Source organism: Argopecten irradians, chromosome 7 (assembly GCF_041381155.1).
Source record: "Argopecten irradians isolate NY chromosome 7, Ai_NY, whole genome shotgun sequence".
NCBI lineage: Eukaryota > Metazoa > Mollusca > Bivalvia > Pectinida > Pectinidae > Argopecten > Argopecten irradians.
Window position 1 is genome coordinate 40,117,335 of NC_091140.1, and position 27,380 is coordinate 40,144,714.

General features: G+C 35.2%; 2 protein-coding genes across 6 annotated transcripts in view; one reads left to right on the top strand and one right to left on the bottom strand.

Moving 5' to 3' along the window:
• LOC138328423 (alkylated DNA repair protein alkB homolog 8-like) overlaps positions 1-1,304 on the bottom strand; it is a 32,797-nt gene extending 31,493 nt beyond the window's left edge. Inside the window, exon 1 of one of the 2 annotated variants that reach the window (XM_069275225.1) lies at positions 1,162-1,304. In XM_069275225.1, coding sequence (XP_069131326.1) covers positions 1,162-1,299 — 138 coding nt within the window. In that variant the 5' untranslated portion in view covers positions 1,300-1,304. Of the gene's footprint in view, positions 1-1,074; positions 1,092-1,161 lie in introns of those variants that run through there. The other variant, XM_069275227.1, reaches the window with a different exon arrangement.
• Positions 1,305-1,485: 181 nt separating this feature from the next.
• Positions 1,486-27,380, top strand: part of LOC138328424 (THO complex subunit 2-like) — a 60,709-nt gene continuing 34,814 nt past the window's right edge. For 2 of the 4 annotated variants that reach the window (XM_069275228.1, XM_069275230.1), the window contains exons 1-22: positions 1,486-1,568; positions 3,204-3,354; positions 3,652-3,703; positions 6,847-6,917; positions 7,960-8,081; positions 9,989-10,122; positions 11,197-11,357; positions 11,981-12,067; positions 13,751-13,894; positions 14,455-14,627; positions 16,864-17,065; positions 18,012-18,172; positions 19,324-19,425; positions 19,890-19,974; positions 20,973-21,066; positions 22,015-22,095; positions 22,589-22,685; positions 23,678-23,795; positions 24,286-24,465; positions 25,796-25,960; positions 26,158-26,220; positions 26,675-26,769. In XM_069275228.1, the coding sequence (XP_069131329.1) occupies positions 1,516-1,568; positions 3,204-3,354; positions 3,652-3,703; positions 6,847-6,917; positions 7,960-8,081; positions 9,989-10,122; positions 11,197-11,357; positions 11,981-12,067; positions 13,751-13,894; positions 14,455-14,627; positions 16,864-17,065; positions 18,012-18,172; positions 19,324-19,425; positions 19,890-19,974; positions 20,973-21,066; positions 22,015-22,095; positions 22,589-22,685; positions 23,678-23,795; positions 24,286-24,465; positions 25,796-25,960; positions 26,158-26,220; positions 26,675-26,769 (2,591 nt within the window). In that variant the 5' untranslated portion in view covers positions 1,486-1,515. Of the gene's footprint in view, positions 1,569-3,203; positions 3,355-3,651; positions 3,704-6,846; positions 6,918-7,959; positions 8,082-9,988; positions 10,123-10,486; positions 10,515-10,731; positions 10,771-11,196; positions 11,358-11,980; positions 12,068-13,750; positions 13,895-14,454; positions 14,628-16,863; positions 17,066-18,011; positions 18,173-19,323; positions 19,426-19,889; positions 19,975-20,972; positions 21,067-22,014; positions 22,096-22,588; positions 22,686-23,677; positions 23,796-24,285; positions 24,466-25,795; positions 25,961-26,157; positions 26,221-26,674; positions 26,770-27,380 lie in introns of those variants that run through there. The other 2 variants (XM_069275229.1, XM_069275231.1) reach the window with 2 other exon arrangements.

Genomic DNA, 27,380 nt, shown 5'->3' on the forward strand with positions numbered 1-27,380 from the left:
GTATACGTTCCTCCCGCCCGGTAAGTGCATCCGAATGCATAACACCATAGGTTGCTACCGATGCCGGGATCCTGGATGTACCCGGAAGTTGAAAACCGGAAGTAACGCGAAACGAGACTTACGGAGCCTATTATCCTAACTATATTTACATTTTTTATATGTAACTGCGCTCTTCTGTGGCTTTGCCTTAAATTCATATTTAGATTGCCCCCACACCAGAGACAAAGACGTTACACACATCTCATTTTCTCCAAGGAAGCCTCCAATACTTCCACTTGAAGTGGTCTGCGCACCAAATGTAACAGGGCGAGAGTAGTGTGGCGCCAGCCGGGCTTGAACCCGCAACCCTGGACTTACTGGTCCGCCACTCTAACGACTAAGCTTAAGGGAAATTCCCCCTAGCGTGAAGCTGGAAGGTGACCGTTTTACATTTAATGTTAAAACCTGCTACACCACAAAACAAACAATGTTCATGAATTAACTGGGCCCAGTTTCATGAACATTCCTTAACTTAAATTTTCTCATAGAAAAGCATTACAAAAGTTAAGGAAAAAATCTTAAGTTAAGGAGCCTTCCTTAAAATCTGTAATGCTTTCCTATGAAGAATTTAAAGTTAAGGAATTCCTTAAATTTAAGGAATTTTCATTGAAATTGGGCCCTGGCAGGTTGTGCACATGTAAATTTATTGCTATTATAGCGATATAATAGCTATAATAGCATAGCTATTCAAAACTGATGGTAAACAACATTTTTGAAGATAAAAATGCTTCCGCTCAAAACCGACTCCTGAAACTTGCAATGGTTGTTTATAACGATCATTCAAACATATAGAAAGCAGTTTTGATGAGGTATAATTAAGCTAATTAAGTTAATTATTGCTCTATTGTTTCGAACGAAAAGTGGTTGCATAGTGTTCAAATTATCCTTATACACATTCCCTGCAAGTTTCAGGAGTCGGTTATGAGCGCAAGCATTTTTCATCTCCAGAAATGTTTTTTCACTAGTTTGTATAGCTATAAATAGCTTTTATAGCTATATATCGATATAATAGCAAAAAATTTACTAGAGCCCAACCTGACTGGTCGATCATCGATCTGGCCACTACAGGTTCTCCTCTCCTTTTACAAATTCAATCGCACGACAGCTATCCAAATCACTCACTTTTGTTGGAATATCTGATGCTCTTATCCCATCGTGCTTTAACAACGTATATTGAGACTTCGTTTGCTTCTTCCGCAACTTTCTCTCTGATTTTGATAATTTCGTCATGGTTTGACCATCCGCTGTGGAGGCCGCCATCTTTAATAATCTCTAAACAGCTGTTTTTTTTTTTTTAAGTTAATGGCATATAAATATTATTCTCCTTTACAGTATTTTTATAAACGTGTTAAATTAAGCCTTTTTAGTATAACAATGTACTCAAAAAAGGGATAACATGTCTTTGAAAACAAAGAACTAAATTTTTTAAAGGCTATTTGTATGTGACGTCATTGAAGCAAGTGTGCCCGAACTAAAATGGCGGTAGCTCAACACTGCAAAACATGGGAAAAATCGGGGAGAACAGAGTTGTAAGTGTCTTAATAGTCACCGGTTATGGTATATATATCAAATGTTATCCTTTAAGATTAAAATAATACTGGTATAGACTGTTATTGCAGTGTCGTGGTACGTTTTATGGCCACGTCCTTTCATTCGGCAAACTAAAAATGAACTGACGTTATAGGCCTACTGCACTGGGCCTTCAGACTGTATCAGGTCCGGTAACAGGCTAAATCTGGCTATGTAGCTAGATTTGACTATAGCAAAATCTGACAACACGTTATAATGAACCAATAAGAAGAGAAGAAGAAGAAGCTCTTACTTCTACATGCGGAAGACCGTGACAGACTTCTCTTCTTGAGTTGTCGGGATCAATCTCATCCCTGAGCCAGGACTTTTTCTCACTGGTTTGGGAATGGGGCCTATGGCTTTGAATTGTGCGACAAAACCAGGATTTGTGAAAAAATTATGAAATATGAAATAAAGCATAATGAATAAGATTTTTTTTTTATTTCCATTGTATTTTATGTACTTTTCTGAAGCCAATTCACTAGGCCTAATATTTAAAGTCTTAACCAACTAAATTCATGTAATATTTTGAATAGTTTTCAAGAAATTTTAATTTTTTGGAAATTTAAGGCTTGAATTGGGAAAAATTTAGAGGTTTTGCCATGGGGAATGGGGCCAATTTCGGCCCCAAATCATGTTGGAAAAAAAAACCTGTGAGCACATATGCAGCCGGATTTAAATCAATGACAATCCAATATATTAAATATTAGATGCTTGATATTGCGAAACTTCTGATAGCAAATATCGACATCTAATACCAGAATCATAAACGAGTCTTCACAAGTTCCGCTGTCAAAATACTGCGTAACTTTGACACTAATAATATAAATAAAACAGTCTACATGAAGATGGCACCCAACATAAACTTAAAAACAGATAGGAAAATAATTGGAAAAGTCAGTAGTTAACATTTACCATAACTATAAGACTACCATAACCTGAAAATTGATTAAACCATATTAACTATAATTCATGTGTCCAGTGAAAAGGAACTATATAATTCCTGTATAGTTCTTGTACTGGAAATTTTACTCTATAATCTATCGCATTATGCTACCCAGAGTTGTCATAAATATTGATTTTAATAATAATGAATTTACTTATATAAATTCAATAGAAAGTCGAGAACCTTCCATCATTTAAAATGAATTTTAATCCTTCATTAATTTCAAGTTTTTTCAATTTTTTTTTTCAGATACAGGACTTTTTTTCAGCATGATTTTCGAGCCCATGGCCAAGCCTCTAAATTTTTCCCAATTGAAGTCTTAAATTTCCCAAAATCAAAGTTTCTTAAAAACTAACCAAAAATATTGCATGAATTTAATTAGTTGGCTAAAGCTATACATAAATGTTTGTGAATTGGCTTCTGGAAAGTATATAAACTACCATACACTGGAAATAAAAATAAATCTTATTTTGTGAGTATGCTTTATTTCATAACTTTTCCAAAATCTTAGTTTTGTCCTACAATAAATAGGCTACATTTTCCCAAAGTCAAAGCCACAGGGCCCATACCCAAAGCATTGAGAAAAAGCTCAGATAAAATATAAGTTAGAAACATATCTGAATTATGTTAATTTCCATTTTCATTGCAGTTTGAAGCTATGTAAAAATTCAGCAGAGAACAATGGTTTGTGGAACCAGGGTCCAAAATCACTGTCTCGAAGTCTGTATGATTTGTGTTGGCAAGTAATCAAGGGCCAATTAAAACAGGAACAAGCTCTTTCTGCGCTCAGTGAAGCATCAGTAAGTCATTGACTCATGGATTGTTTAATCTTATATAGATATCGGGAAGTATTTGATTTACGTTAACCTGAAACATATTAAAAAGGTTCATATGTAATATCATTGCAAAGACATCAAATGTAATGATCCATGTCTGATTTGGTGATTATAACTAAATTAATTTATGTTATTGTAATCCAATTTGATGATAATATGAAATTCTTTAGACTGATTGTGATTTAGTAAGATGTGGAAGTACATTGATATGGAAGTTGTTGTATATAAAATTTATACATTACTAATGAATTGTATTTACAGGATGCACACACAGGAATCCCCAGTGTTTTGGCAGATGTGTTTGGCATTGTTGGTAAGTATTACCTACAGTGTCGGAAACTGTGTCATTGACACAGTAACTAACACCATATCAACAATAGCATTGATGATGTGAGAGAATTCAACATTTTACTTTGTGATCCTTTATAACCAATATACCTTTTGTAATGAAACAGCGAAATGCAGAAGCAAAAAACTACACCATTAAACTTTTAACTTCTCTGACAGATTTTTCATGTAAAATCTATGAAGAATAGTTTTATGGTGACGGGCCAAGCACTTTTTGTATTATAAACAGAAATTTCACTTTTCCCATCTGATTCCTGTATAGATGGAACCTCCCAAATTGTATATGTGATCAACATCGGCAATACCTATGCTGATTGGCAAAGCTCAGAGACTTCAGAGATATTTTAAACATGTACACGAGAAAAATCAATACAGTATTTAAATTTGATTAATTAATAACTTGGCAAATACTAACATTACGAAAGTCGGTAAATATGGAAAGTTTCAAACTTAAAGAGACAGAGAAAAAATATTTAGAACACTTTAAATGCCTTTTCTCTGTCAAAAAAGAGCAAGTCATGGATCAGAGACCATACAACTTTAAAGTCTAACGACCATCAGGTCACTCAGGTGGCCTCTTGTTATACAGAGGATTCCGCTTATTATCCCCCGCCCAACGAAGTTGGCGGGGGATATACAAATTGGTTCCGTCCGTCCGTCTGTCTGTCCGTCCGTACGAATGGTTTCCGGAGCATAACTCTAAAACCAGTAGAGATATTTCCACGAAACTTCATACACACATTGGTCTTATGGTCTAGTAGTGCCTTTTGCTATTTTAAGGTTTTCACTTTTTGTACATTTTTCTGTAACCATGGAAACATTGCTAAAAATGGCAGATTTTTTGTGTAAGAATCGTTTCCGGAGCACAACTCTAAAACCAGCAGAGATATTTCCATGAAACTTCATAGACACATTGTTCTTATGGTCTTGTAGTGCCTTTTGCTAATTTCAGGTTTTTACTTTTTGTGCTTTTTTCTGTAACCATAGAAACATTGCTGAAAATATCATATTTTTGTAGCAGGTTCATTTCCGGAGCATAACTCTAAAACCAGCAGAGATATTTCCACTGCATAGACACATTCATTTTATGGTCTAGTAGTACCTTTTGCTATTTTTAGGTTTTCATTTTTTGCACTTTTTCCTATTTTTTTTTTCATACACATAAGTCTTCACAATCAAACTTACTTCAGCTTTGATATCTCCATTGGCGGGGGATCTGAATGACTATGTCCTTGTTTGAATAAGTCATTTTCCAGAAGAAAATATTCAGTAACCGGAGTATTCGAATTGGTAGAGATGGCATTTTTCACCTTCTTTTGACCTCCCATACATGTGAACAGGCAAAAAAGATATCGTTTCTTTTAATTGATAAATACGTAAATTATTTACACTTAAAACGAACAACAAGTAATTATTTTCAAAGTTGTAAATCGATTTTAATTGTTTAATAACAAAAAATATTACAATATTAGATTCTTGTCTAGTTAGATCACATGTGTGTATGAATTCGAAAATGGCGGCGGTTGATGAAGCCATGCGTTCACTGGACCTAAATGTGTTTTGAGAATTCTTCCTGTATTGTTGAAAGATACAGCAAATAGCTTGATAACATTTAGGAAATTAATGCATATTCAAGTAGCAATGAAACAACGTAGCAAGTATCTTTTGTATCCATAATATTACATACGAAACTTGCGGTTGTCATTGCACGCCGACTTTGCATGCTTTTGTGTCTCGTTCAACGAGACGCTTGATACGGACATGTCTGGCGTAGTAAACAAGACTCTTGTTGTACGAGACTACTCATTAAATGGCGATTGTTGTAAGAAAGCAAGGTTTCTCCAACCGATCGCGAACTAAGGTACGTTACGTTAATAAATAAACATATTTGAAAATGCAAATTCTTTAATTAGATGTTTGAGTCATTGATTATACTAAAGTAATGATCTACCGCTGCTGATGTAAATCGTAACAGCATGGAATACCTTTGCAGATTCATGCATAAAATAACAACCCATACGATAACGTTAATCTGTCAGCATGATGATTTCTAGCGAAGTATCTTGAAACATATACCGGCGAATTTCGCTAAAAATATATTGCAAAATTGAAAAATATTCGATTTTGTTTTTGGAATTTCCCAAATATTTTATTCGAATAACCGGAGGTCATGTTAAAGTCTATTCAAATACACAGAGTTGAAAAACAAAGATAAAGAAGGGAAAAATCAGGACCGCAGAATTTTATACAAATAACCGAAATATTCAAATAACCGTTATTCGATTATGTGGAGTCCTCTGTACATAGTAATTTGACTTGTTATACATAGTAATTTGACTTGTTATCGTAGTTTGACTTTTTATACATAATAATTTGACTTGTTATACATAGTAGTTTGACTTGTTATACATAATAATTTGACTTGTTATACATAATAATTTGACTTGTTATACATAATAATTTGACTTGTTATACATAGTAGTTTGACTTGTTATACATAATAATTTGACTTGTTATACATAGTAGTTTGACTTGTTATACATAATAATTTGACTTGTTATACATAGTAGTTTGACTTGTTATACATAATAGTTTGACTTGTTATACATAATAATTTGACTTGTTATACATAGTAGTTTGACTTGTTATACATAATAATTTGACTTGTTATACATAGTAGTTTGACTTGTTATACATAATAATTTGACTTGTTATACATAATAATTTGACTTGTTATACATAGTAGTTTGACTTGTAATACATAATAATTTGACTTGTTATACATAGTAGTTTGACTTGTTATACATAGTAGTTTGACTTGTTATACATAATAATTTGACTTGTTATACATAGTAGTTTGACTTGTTATACATAATAATTTGACTTGTTATACATAGTAGTTTGACTTGTTATACATAGTAGTTTGACTTGTTATACATAATAATTTGACTTGTTATACATAGTAGTTTGACTTGTTATACATAGTAGTTTGACTTGTTATACATAGTAGTTTGACTTGTTATACGTAGTTTGACTTGTTATACATAATAATTTGACTTGTTATGGTAGTTTGACTTGTTATACATAATAATTTGACTTGTTTTCCAGATATTGAGTCATCAGTGACAGAGGACAAAGTCCAGAGAGAAAGATTTATCTCTTTGGTATCATCTTGTGATGTAAGTAATAGACCTGTAACCATGTAAAACTATCAGTATTTAATTCACTTCTGCTATATTCTGATAACAATTAGACTTTGGCAGTTTGTTTATAGTACCAATGTTGCAATCAACATCTATATATTTAAGTCATGTTTACTGGTGCCAACTTTACCACAACAACATCATCATTTTATATTTATCTTTTATGGCCTGGCTTAAAGGGCACTATTGCCTCGGTATTTTCGAGGAATGCCTTCGGTTGGACACTATTCCATCAGGAGACAACACTTACGAGCCAATAGTATACAGTTGTTGACTGGGGCTTTGGCCTCGGGCAACAGCTTGTGTGAGGGTCCAGCAAATCATCTGTTGCCCAAAGCCACAGTCATAACGTTGACTGTTTTGTTATACCCATTGACTCAAAACAATGCATTGACGTTGACAGGTCTTTGGACCGCTCAAAGTTTATTTATTGGCATTTTTGTCATAGAGTTTATATTTAAACTATTTTAAATGTATATAACAATGCCTTCTAGACTATGCCATAATGGGTTAAGTACATCACCCATTTGTATGTAATCTTTTCATTTCATTGTAACTAAAACACTTCAAAGGAAACTCTGCAACGTTATCTTCATTTACACAGCATGTTCTTAAACGTTGTTATAATTTAAGTAATCGCTGTAATCTTATTCTTTAAATGAGATTCAGTTTCATGAAGATTAAAAGATCAAAATTGGGCTAGTGAAATGTCTTATGTAGAAAAACGACACAAGTTTCCTTCCCCGTACACCAGTCTGGCCGCCATCTTGAGGTGTTGGTTGAAGCGTAACGTTATAATGGTGTCACGTAATAGTGATGTCACAATATACTAATGTTAAATATATATCACACCACTTCTATAGTACCCACTTCCGCGGGCATAATGCAAATAGTACCCATGTGTGTAGCCAATCAGAATCCAGTATTCTGTCACTTGATGTGTTAAACAAACTTAAATGATTCTTAATGGGGGTTTACTCTCAACTGCGTTATTTGACCTTGTCACTGATTGTTTCAGATATTTGTGCCATCTGCTGTACTGAAAGAAAGGCTTGACCAGGAATTACTAGAGAGCTGTGGACTCATCACATCTAAACTCCAATTTCAGCAGAAATATGTCAAGACCAAGACAAAATTATAGTAAGTTTCTTTTGGACTTCCGCGGTGGCCGAGTGGTTAAGATGGCCCGACATATTACCACAAGCCCTCCACCTCTGGGATGCGGGTTCGAATCCCATGTGGGGCAGTTGCCAGGTACTGACCGCTGACCGGTGTTTTTTCTCCGGGTACTCCGGCTTTCTTCCACCAACAAACCTGGCACGTCCTTACATGACCCTGGCTGTTAATAGGACGTAAAACTAAACAAACCATTTTGGACTTCCACTAGCATTTCAGTCATTAAAGTATCATTATACGAATAGTGATTTGAATTGTGGGTTTAATGTATATACACTACATACAGATATATGTAGTGAGTTGGGAGTTCTATATCTTCATCAACAGACTACAATAATTATTGTCTGCAGCTTATAAACTGGATTTGTTTGTTTGATTAATTAATACCGGTAAGGGGTCAGAGTTCAGTTGGGATACAGGTAAGGGGTCAGAGTTCAGTTGGAATACAGGTAAGGGGAAATAATAACTAAAAACTGTTACTGGTATTCCAGTAGGGTGTCAGCTGGTCAGTTATACGGCCATGGGAATAGGAGCTACAGCCAGCACTGTGCTGACTGGCCTCTTCATACATTATACAATACACACATTTATCTTAAAGATGCTCCACCGCTGACAAAAGGTAATTTTTCACTATCAAAAACAGGAGTAGATGATTTAGTCTTTTTTCTTCAGTTACAAAAGTTACTTACTTTACACCATATAACCACCATTGAAAAGTTTGAGCTTCTAATTTTAATTCAAAATAAAAATATTGAAAATAATTAATTGCATCCCGAAAAAAATCTGTGACACTATGTCCTATTTGGAATACAGTACTGATTGCGCATTCACCGAAAGCAAAACACATTATTTTAAATAATATTTTGGGTTAATAAGACATATGTATACACGATTAAAATACCAATTATTGTTCAAATGATGGGTATCATTTATGCTCTGTCGGCGGTGGAGCATCTTTAACGTCCTTTTAACAGCCACAGTTGTTAGAGTCTAGTGTATGCGGTGTGTTGCGTGCATGAAGTGTGGGTGTGTGTTTTGGGAGACTGGGGTATATTCGTGATGTGTCTTGTATAGTGGAACTGTTGCCCTTTTTATAGTGCTATATCACTGAAGCATGCTGCCAAAGACCACAAGCAACACATCCCAGCAGTTAATAAACTGGAAAATAAAGTTGTGTTTTGTTAGCACTACAAGTATCATTTTAGTTTAGATTTTGATGTTGGTTGGCTATTCAAATTGCCTTTGGTCCATGTAGATTATCTTTATCTCTATAGATTTTCAATTGCTTTTTGTGTATGAAAAGGAAACAACATGACAGCTGATAAGCAATCATTAAGGATTTTGTCACTTTCTCAGAAAGTATATTTACTGAAAAGGTCGAGCTTCCTCAAATTAAACTTGTAGGTTCTTCTTGGTCCTGAGTTTTTCATAATCATTTTGGAACAAATCCAATCACAACATAGAAGGTGACCATATTAAATGTGACAGTTGAAGTGCGTTATTGTAGGCAGTTTAAAAGTCAAACTTGGTGTATTCATTATTTCAAAGGATGGTTGGAGGGGGGAGGAGAGAAAAGCAGAAGCAGAGATCCCTCTTTCGATTGTCTGACATAGATAATGTTTGATGAGTGCCGATATCACTTAAAGTTGTTTAAGTTTTGACTGTAGTGTAGTATTATAACCAAAGGCACTTTTATAGTGTCCCATTGTTATAGAACACAAAGACTTTTCCTTGGTTGTGTTACATGAAAGGACACTATCTTAATCATGTGAAGGTAAACAATAGCTGTACATCACTTGGGCTTGGTAGTAATATGAAAAAGAGGTCATTTTTTTATCTTGTGTATTGATTATTTTTTGTACTTATTTCAGCTACAAACAACAAAAGTTCAACTTGTTGCGAGAAGAAAGTGAAGGTTACGCAAAGCTAGTTACAGAGCTTAACCAAGAGTTCACAGACAAAACCACGTATACACAGGTGTTGGAGAATCTGAAATCTCTTATTGGTAAGTGATCTTATAGTTCAGTATATAACACAGGTGTTGGAAAATCTGAAATCTCTTATTGGTAAGTGTTCTTATAGTTCAGTTTATAACACATGTATAGATGTTGGAAAATCTGAAATCTCTTATTGGTAAGTGATCTTATAGTTCAGTGTATACATGTATAGATGTTGGAGAATCTGAAATCTCTTATTGGTAAGTGATCTTATAGTTCAGTGTATACATGTATAGATGTTGGAGAATCTGAAATCTCTTATTGGTAAGTGATCTTATAGTTCAGTGTATAACATGTATAGATGTTGGAAAATCTGAAATCTCTTATTGGTAAGAGATTCACAGACAAAACCACGAAACCACGTATACACAGGTGTTGGAAAATCTGAAATCTCTTATTGGTAAGTGATCTTATAGTTCAGTGTATACATGTATAGATGTTGGAGAATCTGAAATCTCTTATTGGTAAGTGATCTTATAGTTCAGTGTATACATGTATAGATGTTGGAAAATCTGAAATCTCTTATTGGTAAGTGATCTTATAGTTCAGTGTATACATGTATAGATGTTGGAAAATCTGAAATCTCTTATTGGTAAGTGATCTTATAGTTCAGTGTATACATGTATAGATGTTGGAGAATCTGAAATCTCTTATTGGTAAGTGATCTTATTATAGTTCAGTATATCATAAAGTGTTTGAAAATCTGAAATCTGAAATCTCTTATCGGTAAGTGATCTTATAGTTCAGTGTTCAACAAATGTTGGAGAATCTGAAATATCTTTGTTTGGCTATGAGGTCAGAAGGGCGGGACCAAAAGGGAAGACCAGTTACAATATCTACATAAACAACTTTCCTAAAATCGTGAATTGATATTTTCATGTATTTCCACTTCATATGCTTTGCAGCTTCTAATTCTATGCCAGATAAGTGTTTATTAAATGGAATGAGTGTACTATATTAACCAGATGAGCTATACAAGCCCTCTGGGCATCTTGTTTATTTACCCATAGTTTGATCTATAGAGTTTGACTTTTTAGTGTTTTTACAGAAATTTGATTTTTATATACATTTTTATATTTTAGGTTGCTTTGATTTGGATCCTAATCGTGTCTTGGACATTCTTTTGGAATCATTTGAGCGCCGTCCAGAACTTCATGATTTCTATGTACCCCTCTTTAAAGAATATGTCACAGAACAGAAGACGCTGTGTCATATACTTGGCTTTAAATTTCATTTCTTCAAGGTAGGTGTAATCTCTTGTATAACAAACCTATTAGCATACAATTCATGTGTAAATACATTCACAAAGTATTCTCTGGATCCATATAATTTTCATATGCTAAATGTATGAAAGTGTTTTTTGAAATTTGGCCAGATGACCATTTTAATATTAAAGACCTTTAGGCTTTTATGTGTATTTTGTCGAGGAATTCACTGCTAATATTTTAAGTAGTTCTACTTTTAGAAAGTACTCAACACCTGCAGAATTTTTTACCGTATAATCTCTTGTATAACAAACCTATTAGCATACAATTCATGTGTAAATACATTCACAAAGTATTCTCTGGATCCATATAATTTTCATATGCTAAATGTATGAAAGTGTTTTTTGAAATTTGGCCAGATGACCATTTTAATATTAAAGGCCTTTAGGCTTTTATGTGTATTTTGTCGAGGAATTCACTGCTAATATTTTAAGTAGTTCTACTTTAGAAAGTACTCAACACCTGCAGAATTTTTTACCGTATAAAGTAGTAGTGATGACTTATGTATATGTGGATATTTCACTGGGAGATAATTTTGCTTTCTTAGCTTTCAAATTGTGTTAACAGATTTGATGAAAGTAAATGTATTACTCTGTTATAGGAGGAGGAAACGCCTGCCAGTCTGTACACACTTGCTGCCCAGCTACTACAGAATGGTCTCATTGATCTGGACACTTTATATCCTCATGTAAGTCTAACATGAAATATTTGGTCCAATCTTGATTACAATGTCTGAGAATAGAGTACCATGATTTTGGAGCATATAGTGAAAATTCACATATAATTGACAGTTATGTATTTCACTTTTATTTTTTTTCTCATTCCTTAAATTGAAAATAAATGTTTATAATAAAACCAAATACCTAGATAGGTGAAGTTAGACATGATGGATTGTTTACACCAAGGCAGGCCTATTGTTAAATTGTAAATTGCTGGTAAGTCTATAACAGGGATCTCATCAACAATGTTTTTACAATCAATCAATTAATTCTACCTTATGTAATTCACTGACTATCAGTTTTCATATCTGACTATGTCCATAATATTAATTACCTGGAAAGTCAATAGATTTTAACGAGAAAATTGTAATTATAAAATTAATTAATATGTGAATTACTTCAGGTAGGATTCATCAATTTGATGAAGAGCTGGCAGACATTTGCATTGATAAATTAATAACGAAAGTGTACTGACTGCACATAGTTTTGTATTCTTAATGTGTTGGCCAATTTATTCCAGTTAATCTACTGTGAAATAGTTATTTTTTGTGGGGTTTAATTTTCGTGGATTACATCTTTTTATGTCCCCCATTAAAACTTATGTTTTTAATGAATATATGCAAATGTCGGGTATATTTGTGTTCATAGGATAGTTGGTACCCCCTGCATAATGTCTATTTCAGGGAGTTTGATTAAAATTAGGGAGTTTGATTAAAATTTCAAAGCATTATTATTGTACAAACAAAGATAGTTTTCACAATATGGTAGACTATATCTTATAACAAATAATTGATCGAGTCTCACTAAGTTATCAATGCGGACACGATAATAGTTTCATGGGTACATTCACCTGTAAAAACACTGGTTGAGTACCGACTCAACCGGTTGTGATTGTAAATGTGTTACGAAGTAGAGCTTAGTTCCACTTAAGGGATCACACAGTACACAGGGCAGTGTCTACTGTTTTTATGGCAATAATGTGTAAGGCCTTCTTCACGAATTGAAGTGCCAACAAAATTGTAAAATTTTATAATTTACTAAAATTGAGCCCAACGAAAATAAATGTTTTCACAGTATATATATATTAATCAAGATAAGATATACTGTATTTCCTGGAGTAGAAGCTGCAACTTATGCATGTTTAATCAAGAAATGCTTTATTCATCCTTTGAGCATCCTCCATACTCCAGGGGTTTTGATCACTTATGATCTCTACACCCCTGGACTAGTAAAACTGAAGGCAGCTCAGAGGAAAAACTCTAAACCAATCATAGGCCGGCAAAAAATCCTTTGAAGACTACAGAGAGAATGACGCCCAACTTTAAAGCCACATAGTTAACCACAGTGTACCGTTATACGGCTCTTTTGATGTAAATCAAAGGACTAAATTACCCGTTCTGTTCTGTTGCCTCCAGTTTTACCACGAGATAGTCCAGGAGTGTAGAGATTGGAACTCCTGGAGTATCAAGGATGTCCTTTGAGATGCATTATTAAGTTGTGATTCACATGTGAAAATTGTAGGTTTTACTTGTCGTGTGGTCACAGGTGCTATGATATAGTAATAATAGAAACATTTTAGATACTGTTGCATATATCATTTATTGTTCATTGTTTCAAACAATATTCATGTTTCATTGGCAATCTGCTTTTAGCTGTCTCCTCCCGATGCCAAAATTCGGGAACAACATCAAAAAGATATAGATGAAGCGAAGGCTTACACTAAGAAATTGAGTGTTGTGGTTTTGTCGGATCGAGCCGAGGACAAAAAGGATGATGAAACTGTCAAAGTGGATGTGGTATGTAAAATTATTTTCAGTAAATTTTGGTCATAGATCTAATTCACCTTTCATTTATCATTCGACTTTCCTTCCTTTAACATTTTTTGTTACTGCTATAATTACTGAAAGGATCCTCACATTTCATATTTGTTTTGGTATCTAGATGTTTGGAGTGATCAGACAATAGATGGTTGACAGGTTAAAAGCTCATTTATAGTAACCGTGCTTCGTCCGCCGTCATGCGCCATCCATAAACCTGTACCATACTGGGATGAAGGGCTACCAATTTTGTTCAAATGAATGACCTTGACCTTAATTCAAGGTCACAGGGGTTAAATAGTCTAAGATATTTAAAGACTTCTTGGGAATAACTAAGAGTTCTAGAGACCTGATATTGTGCCTGTATACAGGGCATTGTTCTTAGTATGAATCTCTGATCCTTAAACACAAAATCACTGATATTACAGTTCTAGGCTTTTCTTTGTGCTTCATTGAGGAAAGAAATATCAAAACCTGTTGTGAACCCTAATTAGGTATTGCTTTACTTTCCTTTAACTGAAATTTGTGTGTCATTTTAGCACTTAACAAACCAGAAACTGGGGCTGATTGAGGCTTTACTTGGTCTTGGAGCTTGGGACAATGCTAAACAGATACTAGACCGTCTTCCTGAGTTCTTCGCTACCATCTATAAACCCATCGCCAGGGCTCTCTGTTCTCTGGTGCATTTTATGATGGACCCAGTTTACAAGAGGTGAGTACTTCTGTAAAGTAGGTCTGACTTACTGCATCAGCTTAAATAGTTGTAAGGCATTGTATGTGTAGCTATTGATTTTTGTCACATTTTTAGCCCACCATCATCAGATGGTGGGCTATTCAAATCGCCTTTCGTCCGTGGTCCGTCCGTCCGTCCGTTAACAATTCTTGTTACTGCTATTTCTCAGAAAGTGCTAAAGGGATCTTTTTCAAATTTCATATGTAGGTTCCCCTAGGACCCTAGTTGTGCATATTGCATTTTGGGACCGATCGGTGAACAAGATGGACGACAGGCGGCCATCTTGGAGTTTGATAGTTAAAGTTTGTTACCGCTATTTCTCAAAAAGTGCTGAAGGGATCTTTCTCAAATTTCATATACAGGTTCCCCTACAACCCTAGTTGTGCATATTGCATTTTGGGACCGATCGGTGAACAAGATGGCCGACAGGCGGCCATCTTGGATTTTGATAGTTAAAGTTTGTTACCGTTATTTCTCAAAAAGTACTGAAGGGATCTTTCTCAAATTTCATATATAGGTTCCCCTAGGACCCTAGTTGTGCATATTGCATTTTGGGACCGATCGATGGTCAAGATGGCTGACAGGTGGCCATCTTTGATTTTGATAGTTAAAGTTTATTACCGCTATTTCTCAAAAAGTGCTGAAGGGATTTCAAATTTCATATACAGGTTCCCCTACAACCCTAGTTGTGCATATTGCATTTTGGGACCGATCGATGAATAAGATGGCCATCTTGGATTTTGATAGTTAAAGTTTGTTACAGCTATTTCTCAAAAAGTACTGAAGGGATCTTTCTCAAATTTCATATATAGGTTCCCCTAGGACCCTAGTTGTGCATATTGCATTTTGGGACCGATCGATGAACAAGATGGCCGACAGGCGGCCATCTTTGATTTTGATAGTTAAAGTTTGTTACCCCTATTTCTCAAAAAGTGCTGAAGGGATCTTTCTCAATTTTCATATACAGGTTCCCCTAGGATCCTAGTTGTGCATATTGTATTTTGGGACCGATTGGTAAACAAGATGGCCGTCAGTCGGCCATCTTGGATTTTGATAGTTAAAGTTTGTTATCGCTATTTCTCAGAAAGTACTGAAGGGATCTTTCTCAAATTCCATGCATAGGTTCCCCTTAGACCCTAGTTGTGCATAGTACCTTTTAGGACTGATGCATAATGCCTTTCGGGACTGATCGGTAAACAAGATAGGCAACCTGCTGCCATCTTAGATTTCATTGTTGAAGTTTGTTACCACTATTTCTTAGAAAGTACTATAGCGATCTGTCTCAAATTTTATATGTAGTGTGTTTGAAAAAGTTTGAAAAGCAGGGAAAAGATCCCTCTTTCCATTGTCAGACATTAATCATTCTTTGGTGGGCGCCAAGATCCCTCTGGGATCTCTTGTATTTAGAAAAATTTAGATCATACAATTCAAAAAATAAATGGTCTTGGTAATTCTTAAAAAAAAACACCACCTTAAAATATGTAAAATACTTGCTGAATATTTCAGTTTTTCATGAAGTACTCAAAGAACTAAAAGGATCTATCTCAAATTCCATGTATATGCTGCACTTAGGCCCTAACTACGGTAGTAGTCATGCATATTGAATTTCGGGACCAATCAAACATCAAAATGGCCGTCAGGCACCTTTTGACATTTGGAATTTGTTGTCACTATTAAAATTACTGGAGAGAGCTTTCAGAAATGTAGATTCGTATAATTTGGTACCTAGAGTTCTGTAAATAATCAGGAAACAAAGCCATCAAAGTCTTAAACAGAAAATAATAATGAGGTCTTCCTTATTATTTTAACATTATGTTATCAGCCAGGGTCTTTTAAGGACGTTCCAGGTTTGTTGGAGGGAAGCTGGAGTACATGGAGAAAATCCACTGACTGTTGGTCAGTACCTGGCATCTGCCTCACATATGATTTGAACTTGCATCCCAGAGGTGGAGGGCTTGTGCTAATATGTTGGGACATCTTAAACACTCGGCTACCGCAGCCAGAACATGTCTGACAGTGGCCATATTGGATTTGAATTGTGTTGCTGCTATGTAGACTTTTATGTAAAGTTTCCATGTGTGTAGGGAAAACCCCATTGACTTGTATAGACACCTAGTATCAGTGTATACAGCAAAATAGCAAAGTTGGAAATTCATTCACAAGCTTTAAATGAAAGTAAATGAGTTGTTAGATGTTAAATTCTTGACTTTTGTAGAAACTCTGGTTTGCCAAGTAAGATTCTAAAGAGCAAGCTACAGGATGGAGGTAAATTTGGGAGCAAGGTGGCCCAGGCCCATACATTCCGACAGCTGCATCAGATGGTTCTCCCTGTGATGAGATACCTCGGACCTTACACCTCCTGTGATCCCATCCTTATGGTCAAAATCATACGACTCGGCAAAAACTTCATGGCAAAGGTAACACGGGCAAAAATATATCCAAAAATGTATCTAAAACAAGGAGAATATGTGAAGAATGATAGAAGGTGTGATGGAGCAGAAAACATGTAATTAATTACAATAATTAATATACAAGTAATAAAGAGTTTTTATAGCAGAAAGTATGTAATTTTTATTATAAGTGCTGAAACGGCGGTTAGTAAAATTACCAACAGGTTAACTGGATCGGATTAACCGAACTGTAACAGGATAACAGTGTAGCTGTTTACATTTTTATGTAAGTAACGTTAACGTTACAGTTGTACATGGATACCATAAGTTCGTCATACTCCGTCTGGATTCCATAACAATCGCTTACATCTTTCAGAAAACAATCATTTGACACAAAGAATTATTGCTTTGAATTAGATTTATTTTGTTTGCTTTTGATAAAACCATGATGGTGAATGAAAATCAGTGTAAACACTCCTGCATATGGTTTCTTTTGCACACAGCACTTGCACACATCACACTCACTGGAATGTTTGAATAGAAGCCAAGTGAAACCTAAACGTTTTAGTGATGACGGATAACAACACTGTTGTCGTACAGTAACACTTTCAATTTCATTTCAAAATTACGCATATGAAAGCATATATACTTTTTTTTTTTTTTTGGGTGAAGATGGTCGTTACTACAGGAAATGCTAACCGAATACAAGCTCAAAGCGAACCGTGAACCGGTTATCCGGATACCCGTTCTAGCACTATTTAATATAGTATAAATATTCCTAGCACTATACATGATGTTTGGGTTCAAGCTGCTAATGTAGTGCGCATGCTGAACTGACCAGACTACATTGTTTAATCCAGGACACGGATATTCAGCCTCATGAAATAATTTGTGTGTGTGGTTATTAATGTCTTACAGACGTTTTCAGTTGATTTTCACATTTATTGATGTATTTGAACTCTGGATGTTACAGAGACAAAGTGGTGGAATCAGCCCAGATGATGAGGTGGCGTACTATGGTTTCCTCAACATGTTAGACGAGGTGTTGTTACCAGGGATGGTCCTTCTCCCCTGTAACTGCTGTATCTCAGAAGAACTGTGGGGCTTCATCAGACTCTTCCCTTACATGTTGAGGTACAATATTACAAAATCACTGCTACACTACAAATGTGAATATTTTTAGCCCACCATCATATCGCCTTTTGTCCGGGGTCTTTCCGTTAACAATTCTTATTGCCGCTGTTTCTAAGAAAGTACTGAAGGGATCTTTCTCAGATGATATGTAGGTTCCCCTGGGGCTTTTGTTGTGCATATTGCATTTTGGGACTGATCAGTCACATAGATGGCCGACAGGCATTCATCTTGGACTCTGATAATTGAAGTTTGTTACACATTTATTTCTATCTTAGAAAGTACTGAATTGATCTGTCTCAAATTTTATATATAAGTTTTCCTAGGTCCTGGGTATGTCACTGGTCGATGGTAACTGACCATATGTTATAATCTTGGTATGTCACTGGTTGATGGTAACTGACCACATGTTATAATCTGTGTTTGTCACTGGTTGATGGTAACTGACCACATGTTATAATCTGGGTATGTCAATGGTAACTGATCACATGTTATAATCTGTGTTTGTCACTGGTTGATGGTAACTGACCACATGTTATAATCTGGGTATGTCACTGGTTGATGGTAACTGACCACATGTTATAATCTGTGTATGTCACTGGTTGATGGTAACTGATCACATGTTCACTGTTATAATCTGTGTTTGTCACTGGTTGGTAACTGATCACATGTTATAATCTGTGTTTGTCACTGGTTGATGGTAACTGACCACATGTTATAATCTGGATATGTCACTGGTTGATGGTAACTGACCACATGTTATAATCTGGGTATGTCACTTGTTGGTGGTAACTGAAATGTAATGAAATAGTAAACCAGCCCTATAAATACCATACCATCATATCTGACATGAACATTTAAAGTCGAAATGGACACAATTTTTTTTTGGTGTTGATTTCAATGTCGCAGCATATCAAATGTGAAAAAATAGTGTATTAAATAAACAAGTAATAAATTATAATCCTTTGCTTTAACAAATCAAAATTATATAAATGATAAAACTTTTCCTGAATTATTCCTATATATTTACATAGGAACAGGATTGGGAAAGTTATTTGAATTTTTAAAAAAATTCTGATGTTCTGGAATGGACCTGAAAGTGAATGTTTTTGGTGATTTATGTTTTAAAATCTGGTGGTACATCTTTGCTGCAGATATCGTTTATATGGAAACTGGAAGAACGATACCTACAGTCACCATTCCAAGCTAATTCGAGCACGAGCTGATTGTATGGAGAGAGCCAAATACATCATGAAGTAAGTCAGTCCTCATAGAACATTACCAGGCACCTGTGATTTAACTGAAACAGAGTATGCCAGTCTGTCTGTCTTGCTGTCATATGTCTGTCTGTCTGTCTGTCTTGCTGTCATATGTCAGTCTGTCTGTCTTGCTGTCATATGTCAGTCTGTCTGTCTTGCTGTCATATGTCTCTGTCTGTCTTGCTGTCATATGTCAGTCTGTCTGTCTTGCTGTCATATGTCAGTCTGTCTGTCTTGCTGTATATGTCAGTCTGTCTGTCTTGCTGTTTCTGTGTCTGCTGTCATATGTCAGTCTGTCTGTCTTGGTATTGGTATATTATGGGTAGTTATCATTGGTGCATTACTACACATACTGAATCTGATTGGCCAATTAATTCCCTTAAACTTTACCTGTTATCCGTGTGATATTGGTGTAGTGCTGAATCCATCCTCTACTAATCACTCTACATTTTATTTTTCAGACGTCTAGCAAAGGAAAATGTGAAGCCCTCAGGACGTCAGCTTGGAAAACTTAGTCACAGCAACCCAGGGGTTGTGTTTGAATATGTAAGCAAACTTAAATAAGATAATGACTATAAATTCTTTTGGCTAGAAAATATCCTTAGGGGAAGCCTGAAAGGTCTACATAAATCTAGGTTCTAGGTTCAGTAATTCCTTTCAATATCTACTAGTCAGAGAGTTAGTTCTGCTGGAATTTTAACCAAATTTAGGGGAAGGGAAACAAAAATTTGCATAAATGTGAGGTCTGACCCCCTGGGGCAGAAGGGTTGGGGCCCAATATGGGAAAATAGAATTGATTATTAGGTCATCTGTCCTGAAGGGTCAGGATGACCTGTAGTTATCGTGCTTGGTCCGTCGTCATGATCTCTCCGTAAACTTTTCATTCAAATAACTTCTTCTCAATAACCGAATCGAAGGTCCCAGGGTGTTCATATTAGACATTTAGCATGCTGGGATGAAGTGCTACCAAGTTTGTTCAAATGAATGACCTTGACTGTCATTCAATGTCACACAGGTCAAAAAGACTAAAATTTTAAAACAATTTAATGTGAATAACTAAGAGGTATATAGACCTGATTATAAGCCTGTCACATGCTTGGATGACAAGCTACTAAGTTCGTTGAAATGAATGGCCTTGACCTGAGGTCACAGCTGTCAAAAATAGCAGAACCTTACAACTACTGGAGACTTTATAGTATACAATGCTTTAATTGTTAGGTGAAGAAAAGATGAACATTTTCAATCTGTTTGATTCTTTTGTATTGATGCAAAGTTGTTTTGTCCATCTGTGTACTTTGTGCTGTATTGTGTCAATAGTCAGATGACTGTTTAGGCCCATAGGCCATTTTTGTTTTAAATTGTTACTAGTAATAAAGTTTTACATGGATTATATTAAACTTGGCAAGCAACATTCTTAGGAGAAGGGTACTTGGAGATAATTTTTTTTAAATCCTTGATGAAATAATCGCTAGACCTATATTTAGAACATTCCTTGACATAAGAGGCCCTGTGGAGCTCTGGTATAAGGTGCTGTTCTGTTGTAGGTGCTGTCTCAGATACAGAGATATGACAACTTCATCGGACCTGTCGTGGACTCTCTCAAATATCTCACCTCGCTATCCTATGATGTACTAGCCTGTATCCTTTATACTATTGTGGAATAGCTTTATTATCCATTCAGTAATGCAATCTAATATTAGGTTGATTTTGTGTGGTCATTCCAGTGAGATGAATTCAAAATGCTCATTTATATCAAGAAGTTGGAATGTCACAATGAAATGTCTATTCACAATTAACCTTGGTCACAAAGAATGGAACAAAAATGTATTTCTTACCTACTTAAGTGGCGTACATCAGCAAAGTTAAAGCAAAATAATGTTTGTGATTAATCATTAGTAATATTAAGTTGTATTTTGAAATACATGCCTTGTGCCTGTAAACATCAGAACTCTTTCAGTATGTCAACTGTTTTCATATTCCTAGATAAACTACATTGGCATGTTGTCTGCCTGTCTGTCCTTAGTGAACATTTCCAAACACTACCATCAACGACTGGTAATCAAATATTAAATTTCTTAATTAAAATGTGTAATCGGAGCAGAATTAATGTGAAGTTTCCCTATGTGTATTAAATATTTCAAAGGAAGAGAGAAAAAAAAAAAAAGAGAAAAAAAGATCCCTATTTCCATTGTCTGACATAGATCTTCTTGTGGATCCCTCTGGGATCTCTTGTTTCCTAAATTATGACTTTTGACACATGATTTCTGATTTCTTTTGAAAAGTAAAATAAGTTAATCTTCATATTTTTTTTTATCAAATCAAGTGATGCGCCAAAATTATACATGGCATAGGAAAACGCCAAATTTGAACGCACCAAAATTCAACCACCCTATTTTCATACAAAAACACCAAATTTCTCGATGCCAAAATATCCCAATGACCAGTAGGGACAGAGTTATGAACTTCATTGGTTGAAAGCCTATATAAAAGGCAATAGAATAATTAAGACTACATACATAATATGACTGCCATAGTGAACCTGTAGGTACAGAATGATGTATAGAAGTTTTCCTTAACATTACATAGTTTGTATTATTGAAGCTGTGGCTAACCCTGAGAAGGACAGAATGAAATATGATGATACAAACATATCCCTGTGGCTACAAAGTAAGTATAGTCACAATTAATGTACAAACATATCCCTGTGGCTACAAAGTAAGTATAATCACAATTGATGTCGTTAGATTGAGATAACAATTCTGAATATATTTTTTTACCTTATCTGGTTCAAACGACCAAGATTAATCTCAGTGGGCGACAACTGTGGTCTATTTTCCCTCTGTCAGTTAACATCTATAAAGCTGCTTGTCTGAATTACAATGATGATAATTAAAACGATTTATACCTATGTAGCCATTACGAGGTAAGCCTATTCTCCCTCGGTGTATTCAATAATTTAAAGAGAAAGAAGGGAAAAGTAGAGAAAAAGTCCTTTCTATCTTTTGACTGATAAGATATGGTTGGTGCAAAGATCCTTCTGGGATCTCTTGTTATATTTACTCAGGTTCATTTTCTTTTGTGTCATTTCTCTGTTAACGGAATTATGTTCATGTGTTATTGCAATATTTCTCTATTAATAGAATAATCTTGATCTGTTCAGGTTTGGCTAACTTCACCGGGTCAATCTGTCGAAAGTACAATATTGAGTTGGCTGGAGTTATGCAGTATGTCGCCAATCAGCTCAAGGCTGGCAAAAGGTAAGGTCAAGACTGGCTAGAGGTAAGGTCAAGGTTAGTCAAAGGTGTGAAACAGACTAATGTATTGTATATATTTCTTATTGATCTACTAATGTTCAACTTATCAAAGTCAAACTTAAAATTCAGAAGTCATATATATCAGAAGTAAAATTAACAGGGTCAAAAATAGGCCTGACTTTAGGCCAGAGCCTTCGCCATACTTATAATATACTATACTCCTATATATAGATCATTAAGGTAGCTATCAGCCCTCCTATCTTATAGTCACTGAATGACAAACCAGAGCAACAAAACTAAAATTATTACAGCTAAATTGATAAATTCAATGGCAGTGTCAATATACAAAGGGATCTGAGAATTAGTTACAGTTTATATAATTATGGACCCACCAGAGAGCCCTAAGACCATTTTTAGACATTTTAGAAAATCATACTCTACATATAGTACTCTCTACGTGAAGGCTGGAAAACTCTCGACTCCAAACTTCTAACCCACCTAGCTTTAGTGTCTAAAAAAAATCATTTCTATCAAGTCTTCATAAAAACGGTTACTACTGTTGGAAAGATCGATAATTTTCCTTTCAAAATCATCTTACACAACTATACCAAGTACTGTCACCAAGACGATAGCAGCTCCAAAAATACAAACATATGGGTTGATCAGGGTCAGGAAAATCATCATGGCATTTTAATTATATTTTCTCATGCATTATGCATGAGCAAAAAATCCGCTGCAATTTCATTTGCTGACTGAAATGAAATTTGTTATGCTCCTTTCGAGACATCTTGTCATTTACCTTTGGCGTAGCCTACACACGAGAGTCACCTGAATTGAAAATAGTTTAAGGACACAATGGTGGGTCCATAATTAAAAAAAACTGTTAGTAATTTACAGATCCCTGTGTCAAGATGTACTAAGATAGTTGATAATGTAGACAGATGCTTGTTTTTTCTCTCTCATGATTTTCACCACATTGTAAAAACTGTTTTCAGCTTTGACCTATTGCTCTTGCGTGAGGTTGTCCAAAAGATGGCTGGGATTGAAATCTCGGAGGAAATCACTGGAGATCAGCTTGATGCCATGTCAGGTGGAGAACTACTTCGGCAAGAGGTACTTAAATCCATGGATAATTTAATAACTTTATACTTTTTTCACTGTTCTGACTTCATACCTATATCATTCCAATGTCAGTCAGTGTTGTTGTGTATTTATATCAATAGTTACATCAGAAAACCAACAGATTACGAGAAAAATAATCATTTATATCCTTGATGGTGAGACAGAGTGAATCTTACTCCTCGGGTATCTCTGTCCACATTATACAGGGTGAATCTTAACCCTCTGGTATCTCGATCTGTCCACATTATATAGGGTGCATCTTAACCCTTGGGTATATCTGTCCACATTATACAGGGTGAATCTTAACCCTCATGTATCTCTGTCCATATTATACAGGGTGAATCTTACTCCTCATGTATATCTGTCCACATTATACAGGGTGAATCTTACCCTCGGGTATCTCTGTCTACATTATATAGGATGAATCTTACTCCTAGAGTATCTCTGTCCACATTATGAAATTAATGTTTTCCTTTTCCAGGGTGGTTACTTTTCACAAGTGAGAAATACCAAGAAGTCCTCCACTCGACTGAAGGACACACTACTGGAACACGACCTGGCGCTGTCACTGTGTTTGTTGATTGCTCAACATAGGGACGGAGTTATATTCCACGAAGGTGCTGATACTCATCTCAAACTCATCGGCAAGCTGTATGATCAGGTAAATAGGGGAAATAGATATATATTAATGTTTATCAGAAAAGGTGGTTCATATAGGTTGTACAGTTCAGTGGCTGCCTTTTTAGCCCACCATCATCAGCTGGTAGGCTATTCAAATTGCCTTTCATACATGGCACGTGGCCCATCCGTCCTTCCATCTGTTCACAATTATTGTTATTGCTATTTCTTAAAAAGTACTGAAGGGATCTTTCTCAAATTTCATGTGTAGGTTCCCCTTTGACCCTGTGCATATCACATTATTGAACTGATCAGTCATCAGGATGGCCATCCCCCACCAGGCAGAAAGCTTAGATTTTGATAGTTAAAGTTTGTTACCGATATTTCTTGGAAAGTACTGAAGAATCTGTCTCAAATTTCATATGTAGTTTGTAGTTGAAGTTTGAAAAGCAGAGGGGAAAAAAATTGTCTTTCCATTGTCAGACATAAATCAGTCTTTGGTGCTTGGATCTCTTATTTATGTCATTGATGAAATAGCACAGTAAATCTGAACTCTTTATAATTTACATACCATTTTCGTATATATAGTCGACAGGATTTTTACCTTGTCTTCCCTATTGTCAGTTATAGTCGACACTCAATATTGCCATTTTTTTATTTATTCACTATAAATTTCCTGTTATATTCAAATTTTCAATGCAGAGATATATGAAAAATAATTTAAAATCCCAATAAATTCTTTTATGCTAAATATTTATTTCGATCTTGTATATGGTTTTAATGGCATTGGAACAAGATAAATCTGACAGAAGTTATCATCATCAACATATTTTCAGTGCAGGACACTAGAGCTTGGTATTGGAAGGTCTAAATCGATATGATACGTATTGACAATACACTGAAACAATACATGAAACATATTGACGATACAGGGGACCTTTTTTCAAATTCAGTTGACCATTGTGTTTTGAATATTTTGACAATAAAAGACAATTTTGATAAAACAAAACCTAGAACAAATCTACCAAACATTTGATTTGGTTTATATCATCTGTGTTAATTAATTTCTGTCAATTCGTATTCATAGTTATGAAAAGGCATTTCTAATCCATCTGGGTGAGACAGGTGCATAAAACACTTCCTTTTGATTGAAATGCTCTTACTTGAATGATGTTTTAGGATAAATTTTGTTTGGAATTTCCTATTTCTATAACAAAAGCAGTACGTTGAGTTGTTAAAACGATACAGCGATAAACAGCATGTTTGTGTATCGATATTCAATATGCTGCTGAAAACCGATACATATTGGTATATCGATATATTGATCCAGCCCTACAGGACACTATGTTGATATGAATTGGTTATTGTTTCAGTGCCAGGACACTTTGGTTCAGTTTGGGAGTTTTCTGTCTATGCAGCTAAGCTCCGAGGAGTTTGTAAAACGCTTGCCTGATGTGGATACTCTCATTACAACATACCATATTCCTCCGGATGCAGCCTTCTTTCTTTGTAGGCCAGCATTTACATATGCAATTAATGTAAGTTCTGCTTTTATAACATATGCTTGTTAATAAACATTGAGAAACAGTAGAAAAAGATATGTATATATATCAATTTGGAATTGTTGATGGTGTGAAAATGTTTTGATCTTGTTAATGTAGACATTTATCTTATATTTAACATATTGACATTAAACACTTTGACAAACATTGATTAACTCTTTTTATATTCACAGTCAAAATTTGATGAACTCAGGAAAATTGACAAGAGCAATAAACACAACTCTAGTCAACAAAAAGTAAGTTACTTTGAACATTAGAGTTTGTTTTAGAATAGATTTGATGTTACTAAATGACTAGGACAGTAAAATATTGTAAAAATGGCGTTGTTTTTGGTGTCTTGAAATTTCTGTAAATATATTCTTTCACAAACACTTTCAGAATTAAATCTTCAGGGTATCTAAGGTTTTCTACTTGAACCCCCCCATTAGCAACCTACCTTGTTTGAAAAATTCACTATGTTTTTAGCTGACCTGGCCCATGGTGCATATTTGTCTGTTCATCCGTCAACATTTCCTTTAAATCACCACTAAACATAGAGTTTACATGGATTGTAACCAAATTTGACTTTGACACCCCCTTCCCTCCCTGAAAAATTATTGAAGAAGATTCAAATGAAATTAAAAATGAAAAAATGAAATTACCCCTATTTTGAGTTAGTCAATGCAATAGGATCAGTAATTCTTGTTATAGATGCAGAGATATATAGAGGCGTCTGAGTTTGTCAATGGTCCTGTGATAGAGCTGGTGCGGCCACTGTACACTGCTAAAGTGTGGGAGGATCTCAGGTATGTGTTTATAACTGTTTCTCCCACCAGTCACTGATTTGTCATCAGTTTTAGCTGTCAGAGATTTCTTTGTCAACACCCAGGATATGACAGATTGTGCACGCTAACCTTTTGAACCTGAAGACAATTACATGACGTCATGACTTCATGCGGTGTAACCATGACATGCATTGTCGATGATGCAGAGAAAATGCTTCTAGTTTGGCTTTTATCTCATCTTTTTCCTCTATATACGAGGGGGGAAAAAAATCATTCCCTACCTATGAGAGTGTGACAACAAAATCACAACCCTCGTTAGAATTCCTGAACGTCCAACCTCGGCAAGCCTCAGCTTAGACGTTCATGAATTACCTCTCAGGTTGTGATTTTGTTGTTACATTCTCAGGGAGGGAAATATTCTATCATTATCCTGGTCATCTAGTGGCCCAACCTGCCTTGTCTGTCATATGCAAACTTTTCATTCAAAATTCAATAGCCAAAAGTCTACTAACACTAATCACATTTGATTGAACTGAAACTTTCAAAAAAGTATCAGCCAGCTATAAAATATATTGACAGATTCTCATGTTTTGGGGGGTGAATTTTGAGAATTTGTGTTTAAGTCTTATTTT